Below are 17,432 nucleotides of genomic sequence, written 5' to 3' on the forward strand. Positions count from 1 at the left end.
CTATACAGTCACTCATACATGTACTCACTCATCATATGTACTCATACACCTATACATCCTGTTACACAATGCCACTCATCCACAGAGTTACTCACACACATAGTCACTCATGCTAATAAAGAATCAAACATACATTTACTTACATATACAGTTATACACACACCACCACACTTACTTCCACAGAAACTTACACATACTTAGTCTTTTAAACAATCACTTATAGAAACATATACGTATTCATACAGGAACTCTTTCAATCTGACGCGGCCGGCCCCACATGGGGTTGTAGGCGGCTTGCTGTGTATTTTGCCCCGCCCCCCCTACGTGCCACCTAGCACTGTTACTTTGGCCCTGCCGGCCCGAAGGGATGTAGGCAGGGGTTGAGCTGTACGACTGATGATACCAATAAAGATCTTGTTTGTTAAAAAAAAAAAAAACATGGTGGTTTAGTTGAACAAAAAAAAAAGGCATGACGCATAAACACCGGAGTAAGTGCAGGGTTTTGCAAGGCACAACATTAAAAATACAAACACCACTTGCAAATAGCTTTGCAAAGTCTTGCAGTCAGAACTGCTTCTGTAAGCACAACCACTAGCAGAAAAAAGTCTACAATGAAAAGCAGACTACACTTTATGAAGTACGCAATAAGTAAACATTTATAGTGCAAAAAAGTTCCTGATTTCAAATCCATAAATAAGGGGCTTTTATCTTTTATTTAAAGAGAGTGCACAAGTCACTCTAAGCTTTTTAGTGCCTCTGGCAAGTACCCCTATGGAAGTATGATAATGTGTTGTAGGTTTCACAATGCCTTCAGCTCATAACTTCACCCGGGCTGAAATGTGTGGGCAAACAAACCACAATGCATCATGTTCGCCTCTTCTTTCTAATCAGCACCATTCACAAAGTAATGTCTTTTTCTCTCCTCTTTTGGACACGGGGGTATAAAAGGGGATGACCTTCATCACAGACGAACAATTAAAAGAAAAACTGACAGAGCGACCTAAGTTAAGCATCATCAAAAATGTATCTTAGTACGGTCACACAGAAGTCTAGACCCATTTTAAGGTCATCAAGCGGAGAATCCTCTGGAAGTGTTTTTTACTGAAGCCATGCGACATGGGACTCCCCTCACGACCTGCTGCAGAGGCCATTTTTGGATTTCCATTTTGCATACGTTACACACTGCTCTCACTGGAGTCTTTTAAGTCAAGAGTCAGTTCCCCAGAACTGCTAAAAGATACCAATGCTTTCCCATTTCTCCAAGACTAGCATTGTTTGCTGGAGGAGAAGACCTTGTGTGGTCCCAACCAGACCTCGGCTCAGTTATTTAGGTGTTCGTGAATAAAAGCCAAGACTCTGTCCTTGGAGGGTCTATCTGAAGTTGGATCTTGCTTCTGAGAGTCATGAAGTCGGACGCCTTCTCCCCACTCCCAGAAGAGACGCTCTCCAAAGCAAATGCTGAAATACAAGAAAGAAAGGCTTGTGAAAACGACAAATATAATCTTTCAGAGTTGAAGTAGTAACATTTAGAAAGCACAGAGTAATGGGATCCAGGAAATGAATGCTTCAGGCACAACTTTGGACACATTACGAACAGTTTGCAAAGCAACAGGTGTCAAACAGTTACAATTTATTGTACGGCGTCAATCCTACAACTGGCGCTAACTGAAGTAGTTGCCAGAGCGCCACATCCTTTGGATGACATTTACATTTGTTGTTGTGATGTTTTTTCCTCTGGTGCTATATGCCCTACTATAAGAGATACAAGCGAACAATGAATGAGAGAAATAGCACCTATGCAGACGAAGTTAACTATTGGGGCTTAGGACCTCAAACTCAACAAGCATTGGCAGTGCCAATAGGTCTCGCCGTATATTGGAGTTTAGTATATAAAAAGTATTAAAGAGCAGTGAAAGTATTAAAGAGCAGTGGTAGCAAAACGGAAAACAAAGCCTCACGTCAACAGAAAATGAAAAAATAAATGATCTACTGTATTTTTTAATAAAACGCAATGCTTAATATTAGCAAATAAAATGCTCTGTGGTTTTTTAATATTTTTAAGTTTGACGGTTCCTGCCGATGCTCACTATTGTTAGCGCTAAAAAGCTGTTGGCGAAACAACTGCATTTGCACTGCGATTTACTTCCAGCCACACCTTACATGACTCCGGCATCTCTGTCCATGTTCACTGGCAAAACGGAAAACAAACCCCGTGAACAGAAAAAAAAAAATCTACAGTATTTTTTAATAATACGCAATGCTTAATTTTACTAAAATAAAAAGCTCTGTGTTTTTTTAATATCATTTTAAAATTTGACTATTTGGTATAGTTGTATTAATGAGCCCCAGAGAACCAGCTTAAATTGGCCCGGGTCCTGCCGGTGCTCACCATCGTTAGCTCTAAAAAGCTGGTGACGAAACAAGTGCATATGCATTGCGATTTACTTCCAGCCACACCTTACATGACTCCAGCATCTCTGCCCATGTCCGCTGGCAAAACAGAAAACAAACCCTGGCAACATCAACAGAAAAGGAAACTAAAAATACTACAACGTATTTTTTAATAACACCAGCTTTAATTGGCCCGGATCCTGCCGGTGCTCACCATCATTAGCTCTAAAAAGCTGGTGCCGAAACAAGTGTATATGCACTGTGATTTACTTCCAGCAATACCTTACATGACTCCAGCATCTCTGCCCATGTCCGCTGGCAAAACGGAAAACAAACCCCAACAACTTCAACAGAAAAGGAAACTAAAAAGCTCTACCTTATTATTTAATTAATAACACGCACTGTTTAATATTAGTAAAAAAAAAATGCTCCGTGGTTTTTAGGTCGAGGACTACCGGTCTGCCGAAGGCAGAACCGGAAGTCGAGATTTAATGTTTCCTAGAGTGGCTCCTTAGCCCGCCTCTCTTTTTGCCTCTCCTCCATTGGCTGGCTTCCTAAACGGAGGCCAGCCATTGGAGGAGAGAGCCGTCCCTCCAAATAGGCTCCGTCTTTTTCAGATTCGGGGGCGTGTTTTTTGCGGTTCTTTCCACTTTTTAGCCACGCCCTTTTCCGAACAGCAGGAACACGCCCTCGAATCCGAAAAAGTTTCGGAGCTTCCATCCGCCATTTTTTAGCAATCAACTGATCCTGCGCCGCCACTCTATGCCTGCTGCACTGCAAGTGCACTGCAGAGCTGCCAACCGGTGCTGCCCACTCTGCCGCAGTTTTTTCCAACTGGGCATGGCAGCAAGGTTTGCCACCTCATCGTTATTTCACCAGCCCACCGGTAATTCAGGCTTCAAGGCTGGTAGCCGTAATGATGAAATATACGTGCAATACTATGTTATATTCACTCGGGGATTGCATCGCAGGCACTGGCACCGACTGTATACAACAAGCACGAATTAAGGATTAATGAGTGTGCGGGGGCATCGGGAGATTGAAAGCGTGGAAATTATATCTTTCAATTGGAAATTTTAGTACCAAGGCAGGATTCGAACCCATAGTCAAGGGTAAGACGGTAGTTCTTCCTAAGGCCACGTCGTCTAGTTACGTGGGGAAACGTAAGCTTAGACGCAAATAGCAGCAGCAACACCAACCAATTGGTGGCTGCCCGGGTAATTAGCATTCTCTTTCTTCACCGGTTTGCGACAGCCGCTTTAAACAAATTCTAGCAGCAGCAGTTCGGCTCGTTACTCCCTCTCCGAGTGTGGCTAGAAATGGAAGGTGAATGAGTAAAATCATAAACGAGTGAGAACGGACGATCGAGCGCGTTGTACTGTGAAAGGTCAGGGTGGGTGATGCATAGGTTGTCTGGCTGTGCAGGGCTCACATCAGGGGCATGTCCTGCGCTGCTGCACACTGTGTTGACGTCTACACGTGTCTGTGTGCACTCCAGTGGCGGATGCAATATACTGCATTCCACTCTATTTATGTTAGCGAACCGAGATAGCACATATGGTCGGTATTTATTTCAAACACCCGTGGCAACCGAAATGGCAGCGCAGCCTTGCACAACCCTGGTACGCAGGGCTTCTAAGAGCTGTATTAGCAGAGAAGTGGAAAGGGCGGAGGTCTCATCACGGCCCTGGAGGTGTGTAGAGGTGGCCCACTCTTAGGACTCCTCCTTGTGGGCCTCCTGGTTTGTCACTTTATACGCGGTGATGGCTCACAGTACGTTCTAACCAGAACCACACGCCGAGGCTGCCTCCTCCATGGGGACTATCTGCATTTTTAACGCATTCAGTGCCAAGCGACGTACTTCGCCAGGTCACCAGGCACAGTGGCATGTTTAATAAGAAGTTGTCACAAGCAGGCGTGCCTGAGCAGTGTTGATGCCCATTATTGCCCAGATATGCTTGCTAGGGGCTCTAACTCTGAGAAATGTGCTGCTGCCTTCGGCCCTTGGCTTCTGCTGCGGTGTGGTGAAAGCAAAGGAATGCGGCAAGGGATGTACGGCTAGACGGGGGCCCACTGCTGTTAGTTAGGCACTTGTCTTGTCGCGACACCGGTTCTAATATTTGAGTAACGCCACGAAGCTGAAGTGTTTGGTTTTTAGGAGCTGTGTAAAACCGCAGTAGATTTTTTGTATGCGTTTGAAGAAGTTCGGACAGAAAGTTAGGTGCGAGGAAGTTTTCTAGCGCTCCCGCAGCTCCCCCATGTGGTAGTTTAAAAAATGGCCACATAACGGGCGAGTGAGCGTTCAACTACAGTCAAAAAGCCAAGCCAAGCTCAACGATGTAACCGTCACAAATCACTTCCATCGCTCTCTGGAGGCACATCGGCATTCAGTTTTCACTCATCTCTTTCACCCACCATTTCAGCAGTGGGTAATTGTCTAGTCGGCTTTTATCCAGCAAAAATACTCTTTCAAGTGGGGGCATCTGCTCCTTGGGCGTGATTAGAAAATGAAAGGCGCCTCCGTCTCTCCAGGACATAGCACTCAGAGGCGCCCTCGTGTTGCAAAGCTTATTGTACATTTCATTTTTCATCTTATTCGAAATTCGTGCCCTGTGGTTTCTCCCTCTCTGTATTCCTCCCACTTAAATGTGATGCACTCACACCGCATGCAGTGCAGGGACACGGCCCGAAGGTGCCTTCGCACAAACAAGGAACCGGTCAGATCGAGGGATGGGGGCACACCACAGCCCCACGGAAGGCCACTACAGAACTGGCTCTCTGCTCCAGGAGCGCCCTCAGCTCTGCGCCCCCCCTGCAGACTCCCTTTTACAGCTGGGAGCGCCATGGACTTCAGAGCCCGCGCCGTCAGCACAGCATCGCACTGAAGGCACGGGCGGGGCATTAACCCCCCTCTCCCAGGCGAGCCTGCGCCTCCCTTGTGTGAGGCCACCCTCCCATCCACTCCTGAAGCCTTGGTTGGAACTAGGCAAGGACCCTGCATCACGCCACTGCAGGTGTGTGCGTTTCTGGGGATGGGAAGCAGCACAGTAACACCATGCACAATGTGAACATGCCATTATGCAAATATAAATAACACCCCAACAACATGAATTTCAGCCTGCCACCCCATCAATGGTTAATATTCACAGCCGGGTGTATTTACTGCCTTCATAAATCCGAGTTAGTGAATATAGCCCCAATACTCACCCCGCCCCAAAAAACAGCAGAAACAGTCCTTGGCACCCAAGCAGTCCCCAATATCCTAGCAATTTACTATTCGGAAGGCCACCGTCAGCGTAATCGAATTTAAAAAGTTTGTGGGCACACGTCATTATATTTCAGATTTCATAATGTTTTCGAAAATTCTAATTCGCCATCACACTGTTTCACTACCTCACTCTCTTTCACTACATAACTCTCTCTACCTCACTACTCCACTCTATCTCACTACCTCCCTATCTCACAACTTCTCTCTCAAAACATCACTACCTCACTCTCTAGCTCGCAACCTCACAACTTCACTCTCTCACTCACTACCTCAATCACTCTCTATCTCACTACCTCACTCTTTCTATCTCACTAACTCACTTTCACTCTCTCTTTCACTACCTCTCTCTCTATCTCACTACATCACAACATCACTCTTTGCTTATATATCACTACCTCACAACATCCCTCTCCCTCACTACCTCACTCTATCTCACTACCACACTCTCTATCTACCTCACTCTCTATCTACCTCACTCTCTCTCTCACTACCTCACTCTCTATTTCAATACCTCACTCTCACTCTCTATCTCACTACCTCACTCTCTCTCTGCTAATGCAATAGGTATCACATATGCAAACAAAAAGCTAATGCCAATAGAAATGACAATGCCATTTATTTAGGGATACAAAAATGATAAAAAAAATAATGAGCAATACCAATAGCTCTACCTATAATATTGCCGAGACCATTGCATTGTAAATGCTTGTTTAATATCATTTTTAAGTTTGACAGATGGAATAAAAGTCATACTGCAGTTACCATTAGGATGTTGTGAATTATGCACGTTCAAACAAAGGCACATGCTTTTTTAGGTCAGAATTGAAGTGAAACTGCAGTTAAGATAAGGATAATTGCTAACAGATGCACGCTGAAACAAACAAAGCCTCAGAGCTTCTTTAGGTCAGAATGGAAGTCAGACTGCAGTTACGCTAAGGATAATTGCAAACAGATGCACGTCTCTGTAAACAGGGACCATCACATGCTACACAGTGTGATGGCCAAATTAAATACTCACTAAGTGATATCGCCAGAAGGAGAGAAGGGAGGGACTTTTACAACCCAACACCAATACAAAGGCTACATTTTTGAATGGCACAGCCAACAGAAAGCAGTTCATTTTTTAATACACAGAGAATACAATACAACATGTCTTGCAGACAGCGCAAGCGCTGTCTAGGCTCGACCTTAAAATGGTTGAAAACCAAATCCAAGGCATGACCGAATCCTCTTTACATCAGGAGACTCTTGAAAAAGCGTAACCTGGCTTTCGTAAAAAATCATTACTGTTAACAAGCTAGAGTCTTAGCTTTCTACAAGTACAATGTTTTTACTTCAATAAAGCCCAATTCACAAAACCTCTGCATATCTATGCTTTACAGTCAATCTGTACACTTAAGCAGATAAAGTAAGTGGGAAAAGAGGTTTGGAGGAAGGCATTTTCCCATATGAAAAGTACTTTACATGTGAAAAAGGAAAGATTTAAGAATGCATGTGCAAATGCATACATGTGGGTGATAATATTGCATCTGGTATTAATTACCAGAAGGGGAAACCCTGAAGAAGATAGCGCTCTTGGTCAGGCAGGCCACTAAGTATCACCTGTTATTTAGGTACAACAACTAGATGGTTATCCAAAAAATGCCAAAGATCCTTGCAGGCAGGAGTGTAGTGAATAAACTTCTGTTGGAGATAACTAGGTGCCTTTTCCATAGAAGGCCCATTGGACCCAGCACAAGGAACTGAACCTAACACTTCTGACCAGCTGTAACTAATGTAGAGAATTGATTACTGCAGAGGCAGATGTTAAGCACAACCACTGTAAGGTCAGTCTAGCAATGGCATTCTGAACGCGTTGCAGCTGTTTTAAGAGCCCTGCTAGTGAGCCAAGGAATAAAAAACAACAATAGTCCAAGCACCTAATAGTAGTTGTGTTAACTACCAACAGTCGTGCAGATGAAGACAAGGAAGGTAAGATTTTGTGCAATACTCCTAAGAGAAAGAAGCAAGCTGTGGATAGATTGTTGGCCTGGCTGGTAAGGGACAGCTTATTCTCCAGATGGAAATCTTTATTACGTACCACATCGTCCAGAGGGCAAAGACTAATGAGTCTGGACAAAACATTTTAGAGATGGTAGAGAATAGGCAGCCACCAGAACAAACCAGCACACTTCTGTCTTATCTGCATTGAATTTCATGGAGTTATGTGACAGCCAGGAGGCCACAGTTACCATACAGTAATGAAAGAGAGCATAGAGGTTTGACTCTGTGCTATCAATAGATATTAGTATTTGGGTGTTGTCAGCATAGTTTATAAAATTGACCCTGTATGACCATTTCAGCTGGGCAAAAGGGCGTATGCATATATTAAAGAGTAGGGCTCAATGAGGAGCCCTACGGAATGACCTGCTGTGCTTCCTTAAACCCAGAACGAAATGGGGGTCAATGAACAGCCAAACATCTACTCTCCAAGTAAGCCCTGGGCCACAGCTGCCTATCTCTGCCCACCATAGACAAAATCTATCATGGGACACCGTATTGAAAACGACAGACAGATCTAACACTACAAGTGCAGCCAAATGGCCCTTGTTTGCTGACAGCTGACGGTGATCCGAAATAGATACTGTGAGAAGTTGGTCTGGTATATTGCTGTTCACTAGTTAAATTGGACACCTTGCACCAGTACAATTCGACTCTTGTGGTAGTAGGTTTAAGACAACCTTTAAAGAAAGCTATCCTAATGGTAGCTGTGGAGAGCAGCCTTCAGGCTAAGTCTTTTGAGGAATGTAAAGCAGCTTGTTTTACCTTATAATCTCTTGAATCACTAAATGAAAAGACACCACACAGGTATATATATAAAATATATATGTATTTATTACTAACAACTCTCTGCTAATCTCTTTATGAAAGTAGAAGTCAGGAACATATGCACAAATCAACATTTCACAATAAGTTAAGCACAAATATGGCTGGGGCCCCAGGGGCGTACCAGACCATATACTAAACAAGCATTTGCAATGCAATAGGTCTCGCATTTATAAGAGTTTGAGCTATTGGCATTGTAAAATTACAATGCCTTTTATTTATGTTTTGGTTTTAAAACAAATAAAAGGCATTGTCATTTACAATGTCAGTAGCATAAACTCGCATAAAAGCAGTGTGTGGAGTGCAGCAGTGTGCCGCATGCAGCAGTGTGCGGCGTGCAGCAGTGTGAGGCGTGCAGCAGTGTGCGGCGTGCAGCAGTGTGCGGCGTGCAGCAGTGTTTTGTGTAGCAGTGTGAGGCATGCAGCACTGTGACGTGCGGCGTGCAGCAGTGTGCTGCGTGCAGCAGTGTGCGGCGTGCAGCAGTGTGAGGCATGCAGCACTGTGGCGTGCAGCGGCATGCAGCAGTGTGCTGCGTGCAGCAGTGTGCTGCATGCAGCAGTGTCGTGCAGCATGCAGCAGTGAGTAATGCAGCAGTGTGCAACAGTGTGCCGGTTGCATCAGTGTGTGCCGTGCAGCAGTGCGTGGCGTGCAGCAATGTTTCGTGTAGCAGTGTGTGGCGTGCAGCAGTGTGTGGCGTGCAGCAGTGTGAGGCGTGCAGCAGTGTGTGGCGTGCAGCGGCATACAGCAGTGTGTGGCGTGCAGCAGTGTGAGGCGTGCAGCAGTGTGTGGCGTGCAGCAGTGTGTGGCATGCAGCAGAGACACGTGGAGGGTGAGGAGAGACGTGGAGGGTGAGGAGAGACACGTGGAGGGTGAGGAGAGACACGTGTGGAGGGTGAGGAGAGACACGTGTGGAGGGTGAGGAGGAGACACCTGTGGAGGGTGAGGAGGAGACACATGTGGAGGGTGAGGAGGAGACACATGTGGAGGGTGAGGAGGAGGGTGAGGAGACACGTGTGGAGGGTGAGGAGAGACACGTGTGGAGGGTGAGGAGAGACATGTGTGAAGGGTGAGGAGAGACACGTGTGGAGGGTGAGGAGAGACACGTGTGGAGGGTGAGGAGAGACGTGTGAAGGGTGAGGAGAGACGTGTGGAGGGTGAGGAGAGAGACGTGTGGAGGGTGAGGAGAGAGACGTGTGGAGGGTGAGGAGAGACACGTGTGGGGGGTGAGGAGAGACGTGTGGAGGGTGAGGAGAGACACCTGTGGAGCGTGAGGAGGAGACACCTGTGGAGGGTGAGGAGGACACACATGTGGAGGGTGAGGAGGAGACACGTGGAGGGTGAGGCGGAGGGTGAGGAGACACGTGTGGAGGGTGAGGAGAGACATGTGTGGAGGGTGAGGAGAGACACGTGTGGAGGGTGAGGAGAGACACATGTGGAGGGTGAGGAGAGACACGTGTGGAGGGTGAGGAGAGACACGTGTGGAGGGTGAGGAGAGACACGTGGAGGGTGAGGAGAGACGTGGAGGGTGAGGAGAGACACGGAGGGTGAGGAGAGACACGGAGGGTGAGGAGAGACACGGAGGGTGAGAAGAGACACGGAGGGTGAGGAGAGACACGGAGGGTGAGGAGAGACACGGAGGGTGAGGAGAGACACGGAGGGTGAGGAGACACGTGTGGAGGGTGAGGTATTGGCAATGTAAATACCAATGCCTTTTATTTATGCATTTGAAAACCTGCAGGCTGTGCGTAAACAAGCACTTTGTACTTATAGTCCTTGCTTTTGAGAAGCAAAGCTGGCAGTCTCTTTTACTGACAGCCTTGCTTCTCGTAATTAAGAATTATAGGTACAAAGTGCGTGTTTATGCACCACTTGCAGGTTTTCAAAACAAAATAATAAAAGGCATTGTCATTTTCAATGCTGATAGCTCCAACTCTCGCAAATGCGAGACCTATTGCATTGCAAATGCTTGTTCATTATCCATGCACCACAAAAATAACACTTAGCACCAAACATTTGTAGTTTGTCCAGGACATTAAGAACACCCATAGCTCGGTGCCTGGAAGAGGGAGAAATAAACAGGAGGGGGAGGGAGAGGGAGATGTAGAAAGAAAGAAAATCAGGGACAGAAATTAGGAATTCCAGATAAGGACAGAGAGAGAGATAATGAGAGACAGGCAGAGCAGGACAAAAGTCAAAGATAGGGAGAAAATAGAAAGTCAGAGACAAGGATACACAAAGATACAGAGAGAGGGAAAAATAAGACAGACAGGAAGTGGCAGAGAAAGGCAGGCGGAGAGACAAGGAGAGAGCGTCAGAATGACAGATGGCTAGAGAAAGACGAGGAGAGAAAGGGAGACCAGAGAGGCATAGAAAGAGGGAAAGCAAAAGAAAGACAGAGACTAAGAAAGATAGAGGCAGGACGGGAGAAAAAATTGAGAAAGAGACAGGGAGAGACATACTAGGAGCCAACAAGAGAGCACACACAAAGCAAGCAGGCGGCCAAGGGAGGGGGATGGGAGGGGAGCAGAACAAGCCTTTATGTATACACAGATATCAACGCTGCCGCCCACGAGCTCGCTGAAAGCAAGAAATCGGGATAAAATAGAACAGTGCAAAATGTTTTACCTAGAGGAGGCAACCCCTTGTTTAGCAAATGAGAACTTCCCATTGAGGTGTATGTCCAGACTCCCTACAGTTAAGAACTTGAGGGAAATGTTTAAAAAATCCTAAGCATATGGCGGCCACTTCAGTTTTTCCCTGAAGTAACACACGAGCGCACACGCACCAAAGCCCCTGCGCTGCTGTCTCTGAAAGTGGGAGAGGTTTAGGCAGGCGGGGCTTGGCTCCGGCCGGATTGATCTTCTGTTTAGCAGGCTACAAAAAGAGCACTAAAAGATGAGGAGGGAGGTGTAAAAAGAAAAATGAAAACAATTCTCCATCCGCTTGATCTGCAAAATGGGGACCGTGCAGTTGTTCTGCTGGGTGTGGTCAGATGCGTAACACCAGCTTACAATGTCGCTGCTTTGCTGTTAGTGCAGGTAGTCTATACACAGTGACAGCTAACATCTTATTAAAAAAATATATATAACCGTAGCAGGACAACAGAGCAAGCCAGTTTAAACAAGCAGGAAGGGGGTGGCAAATGGTGTTCACGGGCGCTTTGATGTCCTCAGTGGCCGCGTGGCTCACTAAAAACATCAAAGCGCCCGCGAAATGTAAGTGATCGCAATCGCGATCACACTTCAAAGCGCGGCCGTGTGGCAGGCGAAAGTGAAAGTAGTTTTGGAAGTGCAAACAGTGGCTTTTCAGGCCGCCAAATGGTGCGCGCGCCCGGGGCACATGCACTGTACTTGGAGGCCTGAAAAGCCACTGTTTGCACTTCCAAAACTCGCTTACTATAAGTCTCGCCAGAGCAGCGCTAAAGCGCTGTCTCAGGCGAGACCTAAAAAGAGACTTCGAGATAACGACTTGCAAGGGGCCAAGGCATAGGGCCTTCAGAAGTGCTGGGGCCTCACGAAACTACCCAAGGCAGGTAAGTAAAGGATCCATGGGAGACGCATGCAGTGTGAGAACACAGCCGCAAATCCCTATTGACTTCAATGAAGCAAGTCACGATTGGAAATTAATAGTTTTAGGATACTTCGGGAGTCTACAAGCAAGTCACTTACAGGGTGAGTAGTTCTAGAGCCAACACCCACAGGAGCACCGTAGTGCTGGAGTTACCTCACCCAGGGAAGCCGGGTGCATAGGTGTCTTTTGGTGTCGGGTCGCGGCATCGTTTTCAATGGGAGCCAACGAAGACTTGCTGCTTGTGAAGACAAGAGAATTGTCCGGTGGAATCCAAGGCTGGATTCAGAAGAAGGAAGACCTGAAAGCAGAGGGGACAGTGTTCAAAGTCACTTGGCAGTGACCCGGGGCAAGGAAGATGGATGCCCACAGTCCTCGGGTGATTTCAGGTGATTCACGGGTGTCTTGACTCTTCAGCCACGAGCTCCAGGAGGCGTCGACGACGACCAGGAGCTGGATTCAGCATGTCCCATGAAGTCTGCAGCTTACTGTGGTGTCGGTGACCAGATTGGAGCCAACAATCCTTGGCAACAGCAAGCCTCGTGGAAAGGATAAAAAGTCAGCGGTGCGGACCAGCAAGGTCTGAGGGACTCACCCAGCGAGGGTAAGTCAGGGCAGGCCTGGAGCAACCAGGGGAGCCCTTTGGAACTGTGGAAAAGTCTTCTGAGGACCCACAAGCCAACCAGCAAGGGATCGCGAAAACGCCTTGGGAGGATTCACACAGGGGCCCACGGTCACTCGGGATGGGGTAGGCCTCTGATCTTCGGAGGGATTCCTGCTGGAGGCTTGAACCACACGTGGTCCAATGCACAGATTCATAGAACGTAGTGAAGGGGTTGCACCCGATAATAGTTCACGGTACCCAGGGATTGCGGTTCCTCGTCACTCGTGAGGTCCACTTGCCTCAGTGTCGCTGGGGACTCACAATGGCCTTGGAGAAGTCAGGAAATCCTCTTCCTGGGCTGCAGGGACTTTGGGCTCCGGCGGGAGTGGTGGAGTTTGCGACCGTTGATTGCAAGATTTGGTGCCTGCCAAGCAGGGGAGTCACTCCTTGACTCCAAGGGAGATTCTCCCGTCTTCCAGAGGTAGTGGAACGTCGAAGGTCCAGGATTCTTCTTCAGAGCGTCGTCCAGGGATATCTAGTTTGTAATGGCAAGGGTTCCCTAACTTATACTGAAAGGAAGGGAGGGACTAGCTCTATGACTACCTGTCGGAGGGTCAGGGGAGTGGGTGCCCACACCCACTTCCCTTTGTCCAGTTTCGCGCCAGAGCAGGGGCAGGTAGCCCCTGAGCCGGTTTGAACTGGTGTATGCACAGAGGAGCCTACTGATCCCCCAGTGCAGGACTTCAAAGCACTCTAGGAGTGCACCCACCCAGCCCCAATACACTAAACCCTGTCTGGGAGGTGGTTACACCTCCCTGTGACAGGATACCTATTGTTGGACCGCCTCCACTGCGTTTCGGTCATCAGCAGGAGGGCAGCCCAGTGTCTGTGACTGGTGGCATCCATTTTGTGATGCCAGGGCTCTTCCGGATTCTACCGCGTTTCCACAGTAGGTACATGTCTATCCCTCTAGAAGGGTGGGATCATACTCCCACACCAGTTACTGGTGTGGGGGTATGATTCCAAAGCGTTTGACACCAAACACGACGTGTTTTGATGCAGCCATTCCAAAGTTAGCATTAACCACGAGGTTATAATGCACTTAAGAGTATATGGTTTGTCCGCATTCACAAACAGCCCCAGAGAATGGACTCCGAGAGCTGCAGAGGGGCCCTGCTCAGGCAGAGGCACCCCCTCACATGGAAACCAAGCACCCTGCCAGGTTTACATGTGTGTGCAGGGAGAGATATAGTGAACCTATATCTCAGTGAGGAGTGCTAGCACCACCTCACCCAGGCTGCAGTAGCAGGCCTGGGGTGTCAGATTGAGTCTGCTTCCCAGGGGTGGCATAAGACAGGCTTCAGCCCCTGGTAGGCCTGTGAAGTACCTATGCCCTTGGTACCTAAGGTACCATTTACTAGGGACTCATAAAGCACCACAGTATCCAATCACTAGTGCACCTAATATGCACACCATGTCGGTTAAGGGAGTAAGCAGATAGGCTGGGGTCCTGGATAGCAGGATCCCAGCCAGACTAGTCAAAAACCATCACAACACCAGGCAAAAAGTGGGGGCATCCATGTAGTCAGATTCCACCTTCCTACAGATACCAGGGCCTGACTGCACCTGAGTGAATATGTTGTGCTGCTACACAAACCAAGAGACTTGCCTATTGAAGACATTGCCAAGATTTTTATAGCAACTGGCATAAGTGATCTGGGATGCAAGTTGCTCAAGGCGGCAGAGTCAGCACTGGCCTTCTACAGCAGTGAAACAACCAGGACTTTTTTTCACCAACTGGCACCCATGCCAGTGCGATGGACTTTTTACAGATGTCCAAAATAGGTTTAGCTATACAGAGAGCTTTCTAAACCTTTGCAGGAATAGGGTACAGAGGTGATGGTGATGTGACAGAATTAGCTAGATCCATACACTTCTCAGGAGTTAACTGTTTGAAATAAGAGAGCATGGGCTTCCGAACCTCAGAAGGCAAACTGGAGACTGCATCAGAGTCTGTCACTCCAGTCGGACAACAAACACTATTAGGCAGAGCTGCCAGATTCTCACATATCTCTTCTGTATATGCTCAAAGGTCTGGCTAGACCATGAAGAAGATAGCAAGGGTACAACTGAAAATGTCTCTTCAGATGTATTAGATCCTATTTGCAAAGAAACTAGCCATAGCAGATTCTACCACAATTTTTGTATAAATTTGGGGCCATCTATAGCTCAGTTATAGCCTCAGGGGGCATAGCCAATTTGCCAAACCCTTTCTAGATATTTTTCTGCCAATAGTTGCTTCTTTTAATGAGGGATTGTCCCAACTGGCAGAAGGACAAGACTGTCTATGTTGAGGAGAGGCTAAAAGAAACACTATTTAGTCTGGAAGTAGTTTTACGTTTTTTAAAGTCCATATTTACCAACACTCTCCCATTGAGAAGTCCATTGCTCCCTAAAGTCCAGGGAAGAACGTATTTTTGAAATTTTGTCTTTTTAGTTTAAGAATCAGATTTACTATAAGGTCTATACTAATACAACTTATGGTCCATTGGCACTGAAACAGCTGAAGGACTGATCTAAGTCCTAATCTATTGAGTGGAGAAATCAAGTCATTGTTTAATATAAGGAGCACCCCCAACAGTAGGGTTACAAACACAGTTTTAGAAATCACCTTCTTGATCCTTACTATTGAAGGCCAGTCTCCCCAGTCATGTGAAAGCTACAAACAGCACAAGAAAAAATCTAACTCATTTTGAACTTCAATGACCTACTTTAAAGTATCCCAACACCTAAGCCTGGAAATAGTTAGAGTGTTGTCTGTGCCAGAAGTAACTATCCGGTACCCATCAGGGGCCACCATTGTGCACTGACGTCAGTTGCTTTCATGACTTTTCACGCCAAGAACACAGAACTGCGACGAGAATTGACCACTGGTGTGGGAAAAAATGAAGGCCCTGAAAAGGGTGCCCCAATATCTGAACAGGCTCGCAGAGCAGGGACTATGGGAGGGTCAGTAAGAAAACTTCAGCTAGATACAGTCTCTACCAGATAAGGCGTTACAGAAGTAACTTGTTTAATTGATAGACTTCCAGCCACATATTCCCAAGCAATACCTCCCCGGATGTGGGCCTGCAAATCAGATTAAATCAAGAAATCCTGTAGGACCGAGCGGGCAAAGTGCCCATCATGACAGACCTGACTGTACAAGCAGTAATGTTTTCTGAAAGTGTGCAAGGAAGCCCACATCACTGCCTGACAGATATCCAGCTAACGCAGTGGTCACAGCTTTGGCTCTGGTAGAGTGAGCCCGCACGCATTCAGGGTGCTGTTTCTTGGCCAATGCGTAGAAGATCTTAATGCACAGGACAATCCATTGTGAAGTGGTACTTTTCTGTACCCCTTTCCCTTTCTTTTCTCCCATATAACCCACGAAATGTTGATCATCCACCTGAAACTCTCTTGTGCGGTCAAGGTACACCAACAATGTTCTTTTTAAGGTCGAGGCGTGTAGTCTCTCCTCTTCTTTTGAGGGATGGGATGTGTTAAACCTGGCATCATTGGCGTGGGTCTCCCTTCCTCTCTACTCTCCCTATCTTTTATAGTGGCTGGATTTAGATGTTCTGTGCGCCGTGCCACTGCTACTCAGTGCCACAGCGCAAATGCTCCCTGTATATAAATGACTGTATGAATAAGGATAACTATAATACCTACATCGGTGTAGCCTGTTTCAATAGTGAGTTACCTTCCATTTCACTGTCGCTACTGTGAAACGATCCATTCTCATAGGCCAGGATGGGCCGGTTAAAGATTGCTTTCTATCATCCTATCGGGCCCCAGGAACCTGATAGGACCCTCAAGTTTGATATGTATATGCTCAGGACATTGAGGAGCACCTTTTAGTAAGGACCGTTTATATATTGCATGTGTTGAAATATCTTTCCTGAAAACGTGGTAGTTTCTTGCCAAAGATTTACTGTAGGCTGTTGCGTGTATGTGTATTGACCGTCTGGTTTTGGAGCAGCAGGGCCAGCTGGGTCAGACCTGGCTGGAGAGAGAGATCGGTATTCGGAGCATGGTTAGGGGTGACTCTTTGATCCGAGCATGGCCGTGCCTGGCAAGGTGAATGATGGCTCCACCTCCCACTGGGTGTCTGATAGCAGACCCCCTCATTCTGAAAGGGCAGGATGTCGCCTCGTAAACCAAATGCTCCCCGACCCCACCGAACTGGTTCTGACCTGAGTCAGTGATTTGCAACCTTAAAGAACAAAGACTTTTTTAGGTATAAAATGCTGCGCTGGAACTTTGGCCAAGTGTGTTCCTTCTGGATGTCAAGACAAAAATCTGTACGAGTGAACAGAGGAAAGGACTTTTCAACTTTCATCAAGCTTGCCGAAGAAACTACCCGAGGGCCTAAATCGAGAGCGCCTCCTGCAGAAGTCTCAGGGACATTAGACTTCACCCCGTCCGCTGTCGGAATTCCTGTGCATGGAGTTCTGCTTGCAGGTGAGGTCTCACTCGAGTAATCCGGAGCCTCTAGTTCTACTGTGAGGACCGCGGACTGGGCGCTTCTGAACTTTTTCTAAACCTGTGCGGGTCGCTGCAGCTAATAGAGAGCTGCCGCCGCTGAGAGCCTGCCTGAATCGGAATTGAGACTTTCTAAACTTAGGCTGAACCTGTGCGGGCCGCTGCAGCTAAGGGAGAGCTGCCGCCGCCGAGTGCCCGCCTGACTCTGAACCT

At 47.2% G+C, this 17,432-nt stretch overlaps 1 protein-coding gene across 2 annotated transcripts in view; it reads right to left on the reverse strand.

The window, feature by feature from the left end:
- Nucleotides 1-688: 688 nt before the first annotated feature.
- LOC146813792 (cap-specific mRNA (nucleoside-2'-O-)-methyltransferase 1-like) overlaps nucleotides 689-17,432 on the reverse strand; it is a 946,504-nt gene continuing 929,760 nt past the window's right edge. For both annotated transcript variants that reach the window (XM_085610255.1, XM_085610254.1), the window contains one exon: nucleotides 689-1,458. In XM_085610255.1, coding sequence (XP_085466381.1) covers nucleotides 1,320-1,458 — 139 coding nt within the window. In that variant the 3' untranslated portion in view covers nucleotides 689-1,319. The remainder of the gene's footprint in view (nucleotides 1,459-17,432) is intronic.

Source organism: Triturus cristatus, chromosome 6, assembly GCF_964204655.1.
Source record: "Triturus cristatus chromosome 6, aTriCri1.1, whole genome shotgun sequence".
Classification (NCBI taxonomy): domain Eukaryota; kingdom Metazoa; phylum Chordata; class Amphibia; order Caudata; family Salamandridae; genus Triturus; species Triturus cristatus.